This window comes from Cucurbitaria berberidis (assembly GCF_010015615.1).
Source record: "Cucurbitaria berberidis CBS 394.84 unplaced genomic scaffold K460scaffold_4, whole genome shotgun sequence".
NCBI classification, from domain to species: Eukaryota; Fungi; Ascomycota; class Dothideomycetes; order Pleosporales; family Cucurbitariaceae; genus Cucurbitaria; species Cucurbitaria berberidis.
Window position 1 is genome coordinate 4,056,236 of NW_024468938.1, and position 13,369 is coordinate 4,069,604.

At 49.4% G+C, this 13,369-nt stretch overlaps 4 protein-coding genes across 4 annotated transcripts; 1 reads left to right on the forward strand and 3 right to left on the reverse strand.

The window, feature by feature from the left end:
* Positions 1 to 496: 496 nt before the first annotated feature.
* On the reverse strand, positions 497 to 2,065 carry K460DRAFT_357784 (uncharacterized protein; the record flags this gene model as incomplete). Its single annotated transcript, XM_040932061.1, has 1 exon — positions 497 to 2,065. One exon carries the CDS (start codon positions 2,063 to 2,065, stop codon positions 497 to 499), a length of 1,569 nt encoding a protein of 522 aa, XP_040786723.1.
* Positions 2,066 to 3,805: 1,740 nt separating this feature from the next.
* On the reverse strand, positions 3,806 to 5,737 carry K460DRAFT_369026 (Ribokinase-like protein). Its single transcript, XM_040933881.1, has 4 exons — positions 5,413 to 5,737; positions 5,173 to 5,329; positions 4,726 to 5,067; positions 3,806 to 4,669 (listed from the first exon to the last, which is right to left on the reverse strand). Exons 1-4 carry the CDS (start codon positions 5,472 to 5,474, stop codon positions 4,181 to 4,183), a joined length of 1,050 nt encoding a protein of 349 aa, XP_040786724.1. The 5' UTR covers positions 5,475 to 5,737; the 3' UTR covers positions 3,806 to 4,180.
* A 507-nt stretch (positions 5,738 to 6,244) lies between these two features.
* K460DRAFT_408463 (uncharacterized protein) lies at positions 6,245 to 9,079 on the reverse strand (the record flags this gene model as incomplete). Its single annotated transcript, XM_040937165.1, has 5 exons — positions 6,245 to 7,798; positions 7,929 to 8,026; positions 8,082 to 8,276; positions 8,326 to 8,385; positions 8,446 to 9,079. 5 exons carry the CDS (start codon positions 9,077 to 9,079, stop codon positions 6,245 to 6,247), a joined length of 2,541 nt encoding a protein of 846 aa, XP_040786725.1.
* Positions 9,080 to 10,937: 1,858 nt separating this feature from the next.
* Positions 10,938 to 11,965, forward strand: K460DRAFT_159380 (uncharacterized protein). Its single transcript, XM_040926875.1, has 2 exons — positions 10,938 to 11,259; positions 11,313 to 11,965. The coding sequence occupies exons 1-2, from the start codon at positions 11,012 to 11,014 to the stop codon at positions 11,863 to 11,865; spliced, it is 801 nt and encodes a 266-aa protein (XP_040786726.1). The 5' UTR covers positions 10,938 to 11,011; the 3' UTR covers positions 11,866 to 11,965.
* Positions 11,966 to 13,369: the final 1,404 nt, after the last annotated feature.

The following is a 13,369-nucleotide window of genomic DNA, read 5'->3' on the forward strand; positions in this document are numbered from 1 at the left end:
TCAGAAGTCGAGTTTTGCACTCTTTCTATTTCCCAATGCTTTCTCTTGCCTCCCACTACCATTCCGGCACCCGGGGAACAACAGACTAGGAAGGGCTGATCACACAAATTGCAGCATGGATTGAAGAGATGCGGTATCGTTTGGGATTATTTGGACTTTCTATGGATATGCGGATGCTTCCTTGGTACGCTGAAGCACCTCTATACCACCTCACCCTAGCATGTTCATTGCCTAGTGGGGGAAGGTTGTGCTTCTTTGCCCGAGAGCACTTCGTGTCATAGTCGCTTTTGCTTAACATCTTATTATCAGGGAGTTCTGCGTTCATGATTTGTATCCTGGCCTTGGTGATGATGTGGTGCTTTTGACAATTGCTCCATGCCTAGCTAACTCTCGGTTCACCCTATCTATATTCGGGAACACATCATGTACATGAAAACCCCACCCACGCTAAGCTAATCACAACGAACGCCCTACAATGCACTGCAAGCCCACCTTCTTACTCGTCATCCTCATCGTCATCCTCGTCCTCGTCGCCTTCGAGATCCGTTCGCTCGACAATGAGGTTGCCGCTCCTTCCGATGCGCGCTTTGATCGTGCCGCCTGCTTTGAATTCGATAACCTCGCGTGGAATGGGCGAGACGAGTTGAAACTTGTACTCGTGCTCGAACCCTTGTGGCTTGTCGGACTTTTCTGAAGACCCCTGTGGGGACTGGAGGATATCGTAGCACTCAACGAATGCATATAGTTCCTCGATAGGCGCATCGGCAGCGAATTTGCGTACGACGCGATCAGCGTTGGGCATGCGCAGACTTATCCGCACGATATCCTTTTCATCTGGGCCGGGTTCGCTCGCTATTAGAGACGCGCGCCATCTCCGCCACTGATCGAGATTCTGTGCATATAGCTCAATAGCCCGTTCGTGCTCCAGAGCTTCCTTTTCTTCTCTCGCTTTGCGCTCCGCTTCTTCTTTCTTCTTCCTTGCCCTCTCTCTGTCCGTCGCCAGACTCCTCTCATATGCACTATCTTGCTGCTGCCGTATGTTCCTCGTCGCCTGCTGTTCTGCTCTTTGGTTCCTGGCTCTTTCTAATGGCTGGGTATGTTGTTGCATAGCAGTCCTCAGCTTAGAGATGAACTGCGACGGCGGCGTGGGCCCAGCTATGCGCGTCGCTATGCCCATAGCTGTACTAGAGACTTGGGGCGTGTGTACGATAAGGCCGGTGAAGGGGAACTTGGTGCAGCTCAGCGCAGAGGCGACTTGGTAGGCTTCGGAGTCTTGGACATTACCAGCCCAGATGATGATGCTATTCGCAGGGTCGCGTATGAACTCGACGACCTCAGAAGAGAGTAGAGTATCCCGTACGAAACTCGCCGTCTCATCGTGTTCCGGCGAAATCAAAACCACCATCAGAAATTGCAGGTTCTTCTTCGCCAGATCAAAAGCCTGCGCGTATCCGCTCTCGAAGAACGGCAGCTGGTGACTCCCGTACTCCTCCTCAAACTCGCGGATAAACCGCGCCGCCGTATCCCGTGGGTTCAGCGGTCGCCGTCCACTCGCACTTCGCCTTGACGCAGGTGTATTGATATTGCTTGCGGTCACGCGGCCCCATGCCCTAGGTAGGAATGGGAACAGCCATCCCATAAACCTGAACCACTTCCCCACCAGCGAATATACCAGCGACAGCGGCGCAAACAGCACTGCAAGCACGAGTGGTACTTGCGTGCTGACTTGGCTCTCTGGTTGCGGCACTACCCTCGGTGCGGGTTCTATTCGTACTCGCCTCGCGCTGCTGGTCGACGATCGCGGGGAGGATGTGAAGCCGTTGAGCAGTGTTTCTTGCCGGCGGATGTCTTGCGGTGCGGGCTGTGCGGCCGTGGCAGCAGCGACGGGGTCTTCAGCGGGTTCGCCGTCGAAGAAGCGTGTGATTGCTATTTGAGCGTTCCATTGGCATCTTTGCAGCAGGGGTATCGCTTTGTCGATTTCCTGGTCAGTGACGGCCGTGTATGTTTGGAGCGCGAGTTGTTGGTCTTCGGTGAGGGCTGCGATGTCCACGCCGGCGTCCGCCATGTTTGCGGGTCGAATTGCGTTCCGTGCAAGGCAGTATGGTGATTTCGATACTAGAGATACGAGTTCGGAAAGGACTGTGGGGTGAAAGTTGCGGAAGACAACGTGGTATTTAAAGTGAGGAGTTGCCTGGCCTCAACGGCCGGCCGATGATGCACTCGGTGGTCGGAGCTTCTGCACTTGGAAAGGTGAGGCTAGTTCTCGGCATTGCCACGCGACTGTTTGCACCTCTGGAAGGCATCATTTATGGTCATGTGAATTGGTTCGGAACATTTGCACTCAAAAGACGACAGGATGATGTATTCAGAAAGAGCGCTGCTGTTGGAGGTGGTCGAAGGAAACACGGCACTGTTGGACATGTTACCATCTTAAGTCAAACTTTAGTATTCAGCTTGTTATACATATTATAGAATGTATTGATTTTATATCTGCCTTCCTTAATACATGCTATACTAGGTATACACAGACTTTAGCATGTACCTAAGAATTACATGCCCCCAGCTTCATGGTCGCTTCATCGGATGTGAGGCCAAAAGATGGCGATCGAGCGCCACCGGAAACACGACTATATTTGCGCAACACGATTCTCGTTTTCGCGCTGGTAAGACTCGTACGATATGCCTCACCTTTTAACCAGACCGCCAAAGGGGCGAAGTCAAGTGCCATTCTCTAGTAGATAGTGTAGAATCTTGACACCACCCAGTCGGAAGGGAGATCCATCTTCGTTTACCGACTCTTAACTACCCCTCCCTCGCTTCTGGCCCCACACAATGTCTCTTAGTCTGACCTAAATATTAATTTGAATAGTCATCAACCATGTATAGCAAGCGAGTTCTCACTTTGATCAACTACATATATTTAACATTTTGCCAGCAATCCATAATTCAACCGCCCGCTTGGCTTAGGGGTACAGCGTCGCACTTGTATTAGTAACATGCATATGCGAAGATCCGCGGTTGTCAGTATACCCAAAACTCGCTAGTTCGATTCCTGGAACTAACAATAGAGTAGCGATTCCGCGAGTGGGCACTTTCTTTTTTGCAGCCATGGAAACTCAACCTTCTGCTAATAAATGTTCTTATCTAGAATTTTTATTCGCGAGGGCATAAGCTACTGGGGAATATGCCTTACAAAACTCTTTATGTCTGTCTACATGTGGTATCTTTTGGTCTTAGAAAACACACCAACCGCATAAGCACCCTTAGGCGACTATTCACCTAAATCCATTGCCTCATCATCTGAGTTCGTCCACGCATGCGCTGGACCAGTCCTTTCGCCCTGATTTCCGCTTGGCTTGGCCTCAGAGTGGATATCAAGCGTATCCGGCAATGCCATGTATGCTGGAATCGTCTCTTTGCCCTGCAGCCTCTGCAGCCGTCTCTTGACGTACTTATCAAAACTGTCGTTTGGAAATGCTTGGCTGGCGTGGGAAAAAATGCACTTTTTCAAGGTGCAAGTGACGAAGTCCTTGCATTTTATGCGCCTACAAGCGACAACTTCACCATCATGGGCGCGCCTTTGACATAGCTCGCAGGTCTCCTGGTTCGTGCACATGGCGTCTTTACCATGCGCATAGCATTCACTGCACACAGCCCCACGCGAGTCTGCTACTACGATTCGGGCAGTTGGCAAACCTCAGTTTCTTTTTGCTTTTTCTTGCTGCTATCAGCGCCTAAATTAATCAAGACAGGAATAAATGGAAGTATCGATAATTTAGTAAATTCAGTGTTTATGTAATTTTAGAAGTGCGGTAAATTTCAGATTTACATACGCATTTGCCCCTTACCCTTCAACAGCAATTATCAGTAATTAGTATTCTTTTTTAACATGCTAGTAACGCTGTCTTGTAAATTCTGCACAAAGTACTGGGACTTGCATTGTTGTTTATTCACGTTATTCATTGTCGCTGCTTCATGATAGCGTGTAGCTGAGGGTATCTATTGAACAGCTGTTGAAAGTTCGATATCCTTTTCGCTTATTCCAAAACACCAGGCAATGCTTTGGTTTCGCCCAAGCTTTATCTAGTTGGGCCCTAACTCGCAAATCGACTCTCTTGCGTCAGACATGCTCTCGTAGATTGTTGAAATACACGAGCTGTTGCGCTCATTTACATGACGCTTAGCTGGAAGTGTACGTCTGCTTGGGCTGGGGGTATGAAGGTCCCAGCTCCTGGATACTCAACTTGGCGAGCCATTGGCCCATGTCGATGGACTTCTTGAGCGACTTGCCCTGGACGATACCCGCGACGAAGCCTCCAGCAAACGCATCACCAGCACCATTGGTGTCGTTGATCTTCTCCGCCGCGATGGCATGCACCGGTACCTCCTCAACATCGACATCACCACCTTCCTTCGCGCTCACAGCGATGGTCGGGTCAGTTCCCTGGGTGAAAATCACTGTCCTTGACTTCTTGGAGTTCTTCTTGGGCAACTTAGCGATCTCCTTTGCGATCTCCTTGACGTCCTTGGACTCGATGTTGTGCGATTCTGCGAAAGCGGCGGCCTCGGACTCGTTGCCGATCAAGATGTCGACGTAAGGGAGGACCTCGTCGAGAGGGTCCTTGAAGAATTGTGAAATAAAGGGTGCGGAGAGATTGAGGATGAAGGTCTATATCATGTCAATTCATCATGTTGTGGAGTGTGGGCAAGGTAGGTGGTCTGTACCTTGTTCTTAGCAGCGGCCTCCTCAGCCAGCGCCTTGATCGCAGGCACACAGACTGTCAAGTGGAAACCACCGACGTAGAAGAATTGCGCGTTCTCTACTTGTTTCCAGATCCGCTCCTGCTTCAAGTGCTCTACCTTGTAGTTGTTCGCAGCGGCAAGATCGGTGCACATCGAGCGGTTGTGGCCAGTGATGACGACACCGCAGCGGCCGGTGGGAGTCTTTTCGTCGTAGAGGTATTCGGTCTTGACACCTGCCTGCCCGGAAATTTTCTCCAAGGTCTCGCCATACTGGTCCTTGCCAATGCAGCCGATGTAGACGACGGAGTTGGGGTCAAGGATGTACTGCGTGGCATTGTGTTAGCTTCAACTATACAGACGATATGGACGATAAATGTAGATGAAGAAAGGAGATGGAGTAGAATTGTATCGGCAAGGTTCGTGGCGTACCTGAGCACCTCTGGCAGTATTTTGCGCCGCTCCACCAGCAATGAGGACAGCGTTGTAGTCCTTGATCAGCTCATCATAAATGCCCAAGTGCTTCTCAGGGTCCGCGAGGATGGCATCGTTTGGCTTCAAGCCATATTTGTCGAGCAGCTTCTGGTCGCTAGATTCGTGAGCCCAAGATTATTGCGGTACTCTCCCACATGTCACTCTAAAGTAATTGGAGGTAATGGGCAAGGCACTCACCCAACACCCTGGATATCCAGAATCGGGTTCTCCAAGCACAGAAGTTCGTATTTGCCAGCCATTGTATAGGTGTTCGTAAAGGTGCGTCGTTGGTGTTGTATTGGAGTGCAAATGTAAGATGTGGGGCAGAAATTCGGTGACCGAGGGGTACATATGGCAAGCTTCGCGCTAAGTCGGCCAGCAGCAGCCGCCGAGAGCGGTGCTGTGGAGGGAAGGTGCAGCCGAAAGAAGGACCTTATCGAACGTGAACTTCGAGAGATGAAAGGTGTCATCTTGTAGGTATGCTATAAATTCATCGGAGAAGACTGTTACGAGTTTCTTACATTTCCTGGGCTATCGAGAGGTTGCGATGTTAGTGGGGATTTGTTTATCATGCCACCTCGCCCTCGGAACAACCACAACACAACCGGAACCACCGGGATTCAAGGATTAACAGAAACCTTCAACTGAATCAGAGTGCGTTCTTAATTGCGTTATGAATGTGTACATCTTCCCTCCTTCCTTCAGTACCTCCCCTAATCTTTCCTGTTCAACCCCATCTCAAAACAACATAAGCAAATCGTACGTCTCCACAACTAATCAGAACGCGTTAACTGTCCAACACTGTCCCCCATGTCGTGTCCCAAGTCTATTCATGGTGTCTGTGCTGCTCCTACCCTCCGTAATTCTCGAATCATCTACTTAGTCCCATCGCACGTCATCTATATCAAGGCCTGATCCAATGTCAGCCATGGCCATGGCCTCTGTAATGTCTGTTGTGAATTAATGGTCGATGCCCTCCATGGTGCTTTCCTTGTTCATGCTAGCCGAACGGACTGGAGTCAGCAGAATCCTATTTTCCTGAACTGCGTCCCGCTCTCAGCAAATCCTGGAACGCCGACTCTAAGCCCCTCTTTACTTCGCGATAGCTTACTATCAAAACGTTCTGCTCGTCTCTGCTGATGAGTGCAATCTTCTCGTCCGTACCAGCGTCAAGCTTGTTGAGACAATCGAGAACGTGTGCCAAATCCGTGACCGGATGCCCGTTGGCGTCCACCTGATGGAAGACGTAGTCTCGAAAGAGCTTCAGGTAGTAGCGCTCTCCCGTCTCTGCCCATACAGCAGAAGGGTTGGGTGTACTAGTTCCCGGTATACTCTGCGAAGCGTCAAGCTCGGGACGCTCATTGATCATGTTGAGTTTGACAAGAAGTCGGACGATTCTTGAAGACTCCAACTCACGCCCGAGAGTGTTGGTGAGAGTGTCCTGAGCATGTAGCTCGCTGTCAAACACAGACGCAATCTGATCTGCAATACCGGCCAGGAATGTATCAATGTCTTTATGCATTGCTCCGGTGGTCGTAGGTGATGAGGGTGTTCCAGATGGGGGCTGGGGGTTGAGTAGCCACTGTATGCATTCCTTGAGACGACCTGTGTAGCTCCGCGTGATGTAATCCATAGACTTTTGCATCTGCAGATGGGCGGTGGCATTGTTATTAGCAATACAAAGGATCAATCGCCCTAGTTGAACAAAGTCATCCGCTTGGAGCTCGGCAATAGGCCGTGCGTTCTCAAATTGAACGATGTCCATAATGCTACATGCATTCAGACGTACTCGGTTCTTCGACGTAAGCAATATCTTGGAAGGCGTAATTAGCCTTGCAGCTAAGCCGGACCCATGTATAGCCTTGAGTGCAGACGCAATCTGAACAAGGTAACCCCATAAGACTTGCTCTGGTACGTGAGACGATGTAGGCTGTCTCCCGTGAAAGCGTTGCATTGGCTTAAAATGCTCGTCGGCGAGAGGTTTCGAGTTCGGATGATAGTCAGTGACCAGGATAAGGGAGCTATCGCCGAACGCTCTTGTGGTGAAAGCCTCATGCGTTGTCACGACACTGCCGTTGAGAATGCGCTTCCAAGGCTGTGCTGAGCGGATAGCGGTCTCACTCGTGAGCCGAAAGTTCTCCAGACGACGCAGCGCATAAGTCTTCCCATCTTTGCTAGAGATAGCTTTGTAAATCCAGCTAGCGTAACCGAATGGCGCAGTATTCTTTTGGGGGGTCGTGTCTAGACAAAACAGGGAGTGGAACTGCTCGATGACCGGTAGAGAGGTGTTAGGGAGAGTTTGGCGCCCAACTTCCGCCTTCTTTTGTAGGTCCTCCCGTATAGTATCTGGAATGAAGAAATCATGTGCAGTGCGCTGATAAGCGAGTAGACCGGTAGGCTGGGGTCCGACGGGCCAGTATAAATGATATGCTGGTGTTGTTTGAAAGGCGTTGGCGTTAGGGTAGTACCCTCCTGAATGATCCTGGCTGTAGGGATTGATTTGGGTGGCCTGGTGGCTTGAGCCAGTGAGTGTAGAAATGTTCGTAGATGTATTGAAAGGATCATAGCCAACGTTCGGGTCAACCTATATTCAATCTGTGAGTTGCGGAGCACAAAGTGTGGCTACTCGGATAACGATACGATGACATGAAGGCAGCAAGAAGGAATTACGGGGCAGCATAGATGAGTGGACTGTAGGAAACCTGCACACGCACCATCTGACTGTCAAATACCTGTGGTACAAACTCTTGAAAGTCTTGCGCAGGCCACTCGATGGCGGGTTCTTTGGCGTGCAATTGTGGAGTGCTGACAGCTGAGTAAATCAGCATGCGTAAGGCAGTCGCGAATGGTAGGGACGTGAAACTCACTGGAGCGTTGCGATTTTGGTGTGAAGACAGCCGCGTTTGCAGCTTTAGGTGAGATTGCAGCGCTGCGAGACGACGGGGTCACAGATCCATTGGTACTTGCCTGCAGAGGCGTGAAGGACGGAGAATCGACGTTGAATCTTTTTCTTGCGTTTTCATTTTGGCCCAATTTACTCTGATCGTGGATGTAGGGGCAGGCTAAACAAGGTCACCATAAGATTCGGCAGGTGCAATGCCCAGCACTTACTGTTCTCGTACCGACAGTGCCCGTAGATGGTTACATTGCGGCAGAAGGTATTCTTCGCTTCTGCAGAGGCAGGTCAGACTTGACAAGTGTGTATATATATGGATTGTAGCCGTGTCATACCGCGACCTTTTGGCCGAGGAGAAACTACTCCCCGTCGCGAATCACCCGAGGGACCACCAAAAGTTGTTGCCATTAATCGTGATTGACTCGCTGCTGAGTTGTGGGTAGCAATAGTCGGCTGTTGGCGCTGCTTCGACGCAGGCTGGGGTGATTGAACGACGCTCTGCGTGGGGTTTGGAGGCTGAGATGTGGGCGGCTTGCGATCTGAGCCTGTGTCATCTGAAGAACCGCCTCTATTCCATTTGGCATTCGACTTGTTGGACTTGTTCCGTCTATTGTTCCGCACTTGTTTCTGAGGTGAGCTGTCGCCGTTGCGCGCCTGAGCAGGGGGGAGGGAGTCCCGCGACGAAGAGGAGGTGGTCAACTCGGATATGGATTCGGCGGTGGAGGATCCTGGGCTTGCAATGGCAATCGCATGTGGGTGTCCCTTGGGCAGCGGAAAGAAAGCAGGGCGGGAAGGTGTTGGAGCGTGCGGCGCGCCTTTGTTCGGCGACGCAGGCTGAATGGTGGGCAATTTGGGACCAAAGATCTCGTGAGATGTTCCTGAAAACGCATTAGAGAGCGAGCCCATCAAAGGCAAAATGTCATATGGCGCAGACGGCTCCTGGAAGTGTCCAAGGCCGCCGAGGGACATGGCGGGCGGGATGGTTCGCGATAGCGGACTGTCATGGAATAGTGGGACTGGGTGTACCTTGCGGATGGCGGGCTATGAACCACCCCCGGCAATTCCTACTTCCTGTAACAGGAGCAGCCGCGTCTCCATCGGCAGGCACAATCCAAGAAAATAAGGCGAGCAGGACGAGCAGGACCGCTGGAGTGCTGAGGTGTGATAGCTCGAGACCTATCAGCACCCGCCCGCATCCCTGCATGACGGTGTTTGACGCGTTTGCACAGTGCTTAGTCACCCTCGCCTCATCTTCGACTTTTGAATAGCACGCCTCACTACACGGACGTGACCAGGCCATCAGCAGCAAACGACCCTATTCGAGCTCGAACAAGTCTGCCTCCGACCATGGCTCTCTTGGCCGAGTGTACATTGATTACAGTACTCCAGTCCAGTTGTAGCTGGAGATTGAGCGGGAAGGCGGAAGGGCGCGCAAGAGCTGGCATAACCTGTCTATACAGATGGATATCGTACAAGCTGAGCACCTTGGCGAAGATTTGACGAGTTGTAGCCTCTTACGTGAGAGAAGGCTCTATGTCGCAGGTTGGTGGTATCCCTGGACTTTCTCGAACGATCACGGTCTCGATGTAGTAGTGTTGCTGTGGTAGCATGCCGGACCATCAAATATAATCGATTCACGTTGCTCACGCCCCCACTAGCAGGGAAGCTGTGCTTAGAGATCCATTTAACGTAGGGGTGGTGAAGAAAACTGCGATAGGCCGTTTGTCGCTCGCGATGTATTCAAGTTCAGATTTGCTAACTGTGGTTGACACAAGTTCGATTGCCCACCCCCGCGAGCTGTAATCAGGGAGTGGAAACACCATCGCTTAATGGTGAAAGTGAAAGCCTTCACCAGCTCATAACAGCTTGCTGATTATCGATACTCATATTCATCGTTTCCACTATTTGTCCTTTCATATTAAAAGCTTCAACTCTCGACTCCGTCATGAACTTGGATGATCAACCTCAAACTGAACCTGAGATGTTCTCAAAGTTCTCAAAGTCTCCTCAACGTACGCGTTCAATTTCTTCTGCCCAGGGTAGTCTACAGCTCTCAACCATGGTTTCCCAACCAGCCCATCTCAACAAAAAAAAAAAAATAACGCCAGCCTCGGTTACCCGATCTCCGCTCCCGCATCCAACCGAACACCGGCAACTTGACTCTCTGCCCAGTCAGACCTCCACCATCGCTCCAGCGCCTATAGCCCATACGGCCCACACAACTGTACCTTCAGCGTCTTTTTAAAGTCTTTAAAAAGGTTTATATAGCTATAGTTTTTTACAGTTTTAGTTTTAGTAACTAGTTTTTAAAGTAGCTAGTAAAAAGCAGCTACTTTAGCTACTTTAGTAGGCTTAATGCTTGGCGTAGCTTCTATTATTAGTAAATAAGTATAAAAAAATAAGGGCTTTTTACTTATTATATAGTCCTAATAAAAAAAGGCAAGCTATACTAAAGCTATATTTTTTTTTATTTTTTTAAGCTGCTAGGCTTTTTTTATAATAAAGTTATTAAGAAAAAGCCTTTAAAGTTCTGGCTAAAGTAGGTCTAAAAAATTAATGCTAGAGTAGGCAAAAAAAAAAAAAATTTGTTTTGCTATTGTATACAAACAGAAGCTAGAGACTATAGAGTAAAAGCTTTATATAGGCCTAGAAAGTAAATAACTTTTTTTATACTTGAACTGTTGGATACAACTAAATCTCGCATCAGACTTATTAGAAAATCGATATTTGGTACTATAAGAGAATAATAATAAGGTTTAGAATTATAGTTAGCAACCGTTTTAACTTATTTTAGAAAAATTAATATAATTATAAATATTTCTGCATTTAAAGTACTTTTACAGAACTAGTAATAGCTCAACTAGGGCGTAGGCGCTTTGAAAATCCTCTTATGAACCTGAGATGCACAGTCTGCTACACGCCAACCATCCCGGCGATCCATTTCACGAATACGTCCCCAACATCGTCGAGCCCTGCTGTACCCTCACCGACGGGCTGGTCACCGAAGCTGGTCGCTTCCACCTCCTCAGCTGCGGACATCTCATCGCCATTGATGAGATTGATAGACGCTGTGGCCGAAATTGCCAACACGCCACGGAATGGGCTTCTTCTAATGCAAATAACATCATGAATCCAGTAGCACACGAAATGTAGAGTACTTCAGGTCTTGTTCAGTGGTCGACGAAATGCTGACATTATTCAGTCCAAATCTGGCTGACAATCTCCTACCACCAGTCAGCGCAACGCAAGCTCACGACTCATTATACTGCGAAGTGTGCACCGGCATTCCATACGACCGGTATATCATCATGCATCCCCCCAAGGACTTCTTCGACTTAGACCCCAGCTTCTATCCCCGCATTCCAGATCCCTATGATACCACCCCCAAGTATTCGCGGCGCTGCATCGCTCTCACGCGTCCACTACTCAATTCTGAATTCAGTCTTGATAACGAACAGACTGAGTCTTTGTTGTCTCGGCCCTTCTTCCATCTGAGTCGCGAGGCGCTCGATTGGATGAATGTGCATTATTTGATGTGTGGGCACCAGGTATGGTGTGCCCCAACACGGCCGTGTGCATCGAATTGCAATAATCATCCGCAGTGCAAGGTGATGATTTGTTTGGGGGACCAGAGGCAGAGCGACGCGATCTTCTGCCAGGAGTGTGTTGGTAGGGCAGAGCTGGTGTACGCTAGGTATGCGAGGATTGAGAAGTCGCGAGAGGAGATGGGCGACCCCGGAATTGGATGTGCTTGAGGACCGGCGTCAAGCTATCTAGCTTAGGGACTCCGGTAACGAAGGGGTGCCGATGAGGGCTAATGGCATAGAGCTCGAATGCAATACTAAGCGCGGCAACATTGACTAACTGCTCGTTTCAGTAGATTGAGGAATGACTGCCACTTATACTAAAAGGACCGGCTTACATAGAACCAAGGTAAAATGGTATTGATATGTTTTATACATTCACCGTGCAAGTTTCGGCCTGTGGAAAGGTGAGGCGTTTGATGATGCTGAACGAAGTCTGTAGTTTTCGCGGAACCATAAGGAGAAGCACGAGGCGGTAGAGAGTCTCCATAACATCCCACCCCAAATCCATTGTGCGAGCCCACCGTAGTAGCCTCGCCATGATAGATAGGTGTCTGCCCGATGACGTGAACATGAGGAGCGTTGTGCGGGTAAGGCTCGGTATTGCTTCTATCAATCTTGTCGCCTGTGAAGTTTTCCAACTCCGATGAAGTGTCCGAGATATCGAGCTCGTCAGTGTTGTCCGCTGTGTCGTTCGCGTCAAGTAAACTGGTAAGAGACTCATCATCGTTCAGTGGGTCAACATCGCGTTAGAGTAGATTAAGAATTGAGAACTCAAGAGAGAGTATAGCCTAGTTACCAAAAGGATGAGGCGCGCAGACGCGAGAATGAGACATGTACCTATTTATTTTGTTCCTGGGACATTATATTTTTAGTTTCAATATAAGTCGATAGAACTGAAGACTGTGACGAGTAGTGGTTTAGAAGCTGTGAATGAAAAGATAATAAATGACGAATAGCAACGGGAGGTTAACCGCGCCTAGCAAGTCCTTGTCAGTAGCAAGATAGCCATGACAAAACTATTGGTCGATCAAATTGTTGCCATTGTCCCGAATCGATCCTGGTAACGGAATATCTAGTATTCAGTTTATCTTGGTAGTGTCGCACCTGTCAATCAAGATGTCGCCAGAGACTGCATTTGAAGCCATCCAGGGTAGTTGGTTGCTAGGATGTGGGTGGCCTCTGCGTCGACCACACAGTTCACACCCATTTGACTATTCATATGGATCCGTCCAAGACGCCCGTTTGACCACTGCATGGAACCCCTTTCCCTGCGCAGGATCCTCTTTTCCACAGAAGAATTCGGAACGACATCCAGATCTCGCGCGCTCTTATTCTTCTCAGTCTAGTCTTCCGAAGTCTATACGAACTTAGACCTGGTAGCGCAGCAAAAGGTGTCGCCACACCTTACGAGCTTGATGGATGATGCTGTCCCTTACGATGTACCAAGATCTTGAGTGTATCTCTTTCAAATGTCCCGACTCTTTTACGCTTCTACAACGAAATGGTGTCTAAGAGGCTACCAGTAGGAAATTGTGCGGGAGAAGACTTCACAGCGGCGGGGAGGACCTCAGCTGACTACGAGGAAGACGTCTTCTCTGTACTTATTCTCTCCACGATACTTACCCTAACCTACACTAGCTTATTTTGTCAGCCATGATGTTAGCCATTCCTC

Excerpts from the sequence above, each read along its gene's own strand:
- K460DRAFT_369026 (XM_040933881.1), bottom strand. The coding sequence starts at position 5,474 with ATGGCTGGCAAATACGAACTTCTGTGCTTGGAGAACCCGATTCTGGAT. Across the intron at positions 5,330-5,412 it reads CTGGATATCCAGGGTGTTGG|CGACCAGAAGCTGCTCGACA; the intron begins GTGAGTGCCTTG and ends TCACGAATCTAG. Across the intron at positions 5,068-5,172 it reads ATACTGCCAGAGGTGCTCAG|TACATCCTTGACCCCAACTC; the intron begins GTACGCCACGAA and ends AATGCCACGCAG.
- K460DRAFT_159380 (XM_040926875.1), top strand. The coding sequence starts at position 11,012 with ATGCACAGTCTGCTACACGCCAACCATCCCGGCGATCCATTTCACGAA. Across the intron at positions 11,260-11,312 it reads AATCCAGTAGCACACGAAAT|TCCAAATCTGGCTGACAATC; the intron begins GTAGAGTACTTC and ends GACATTATTCAG.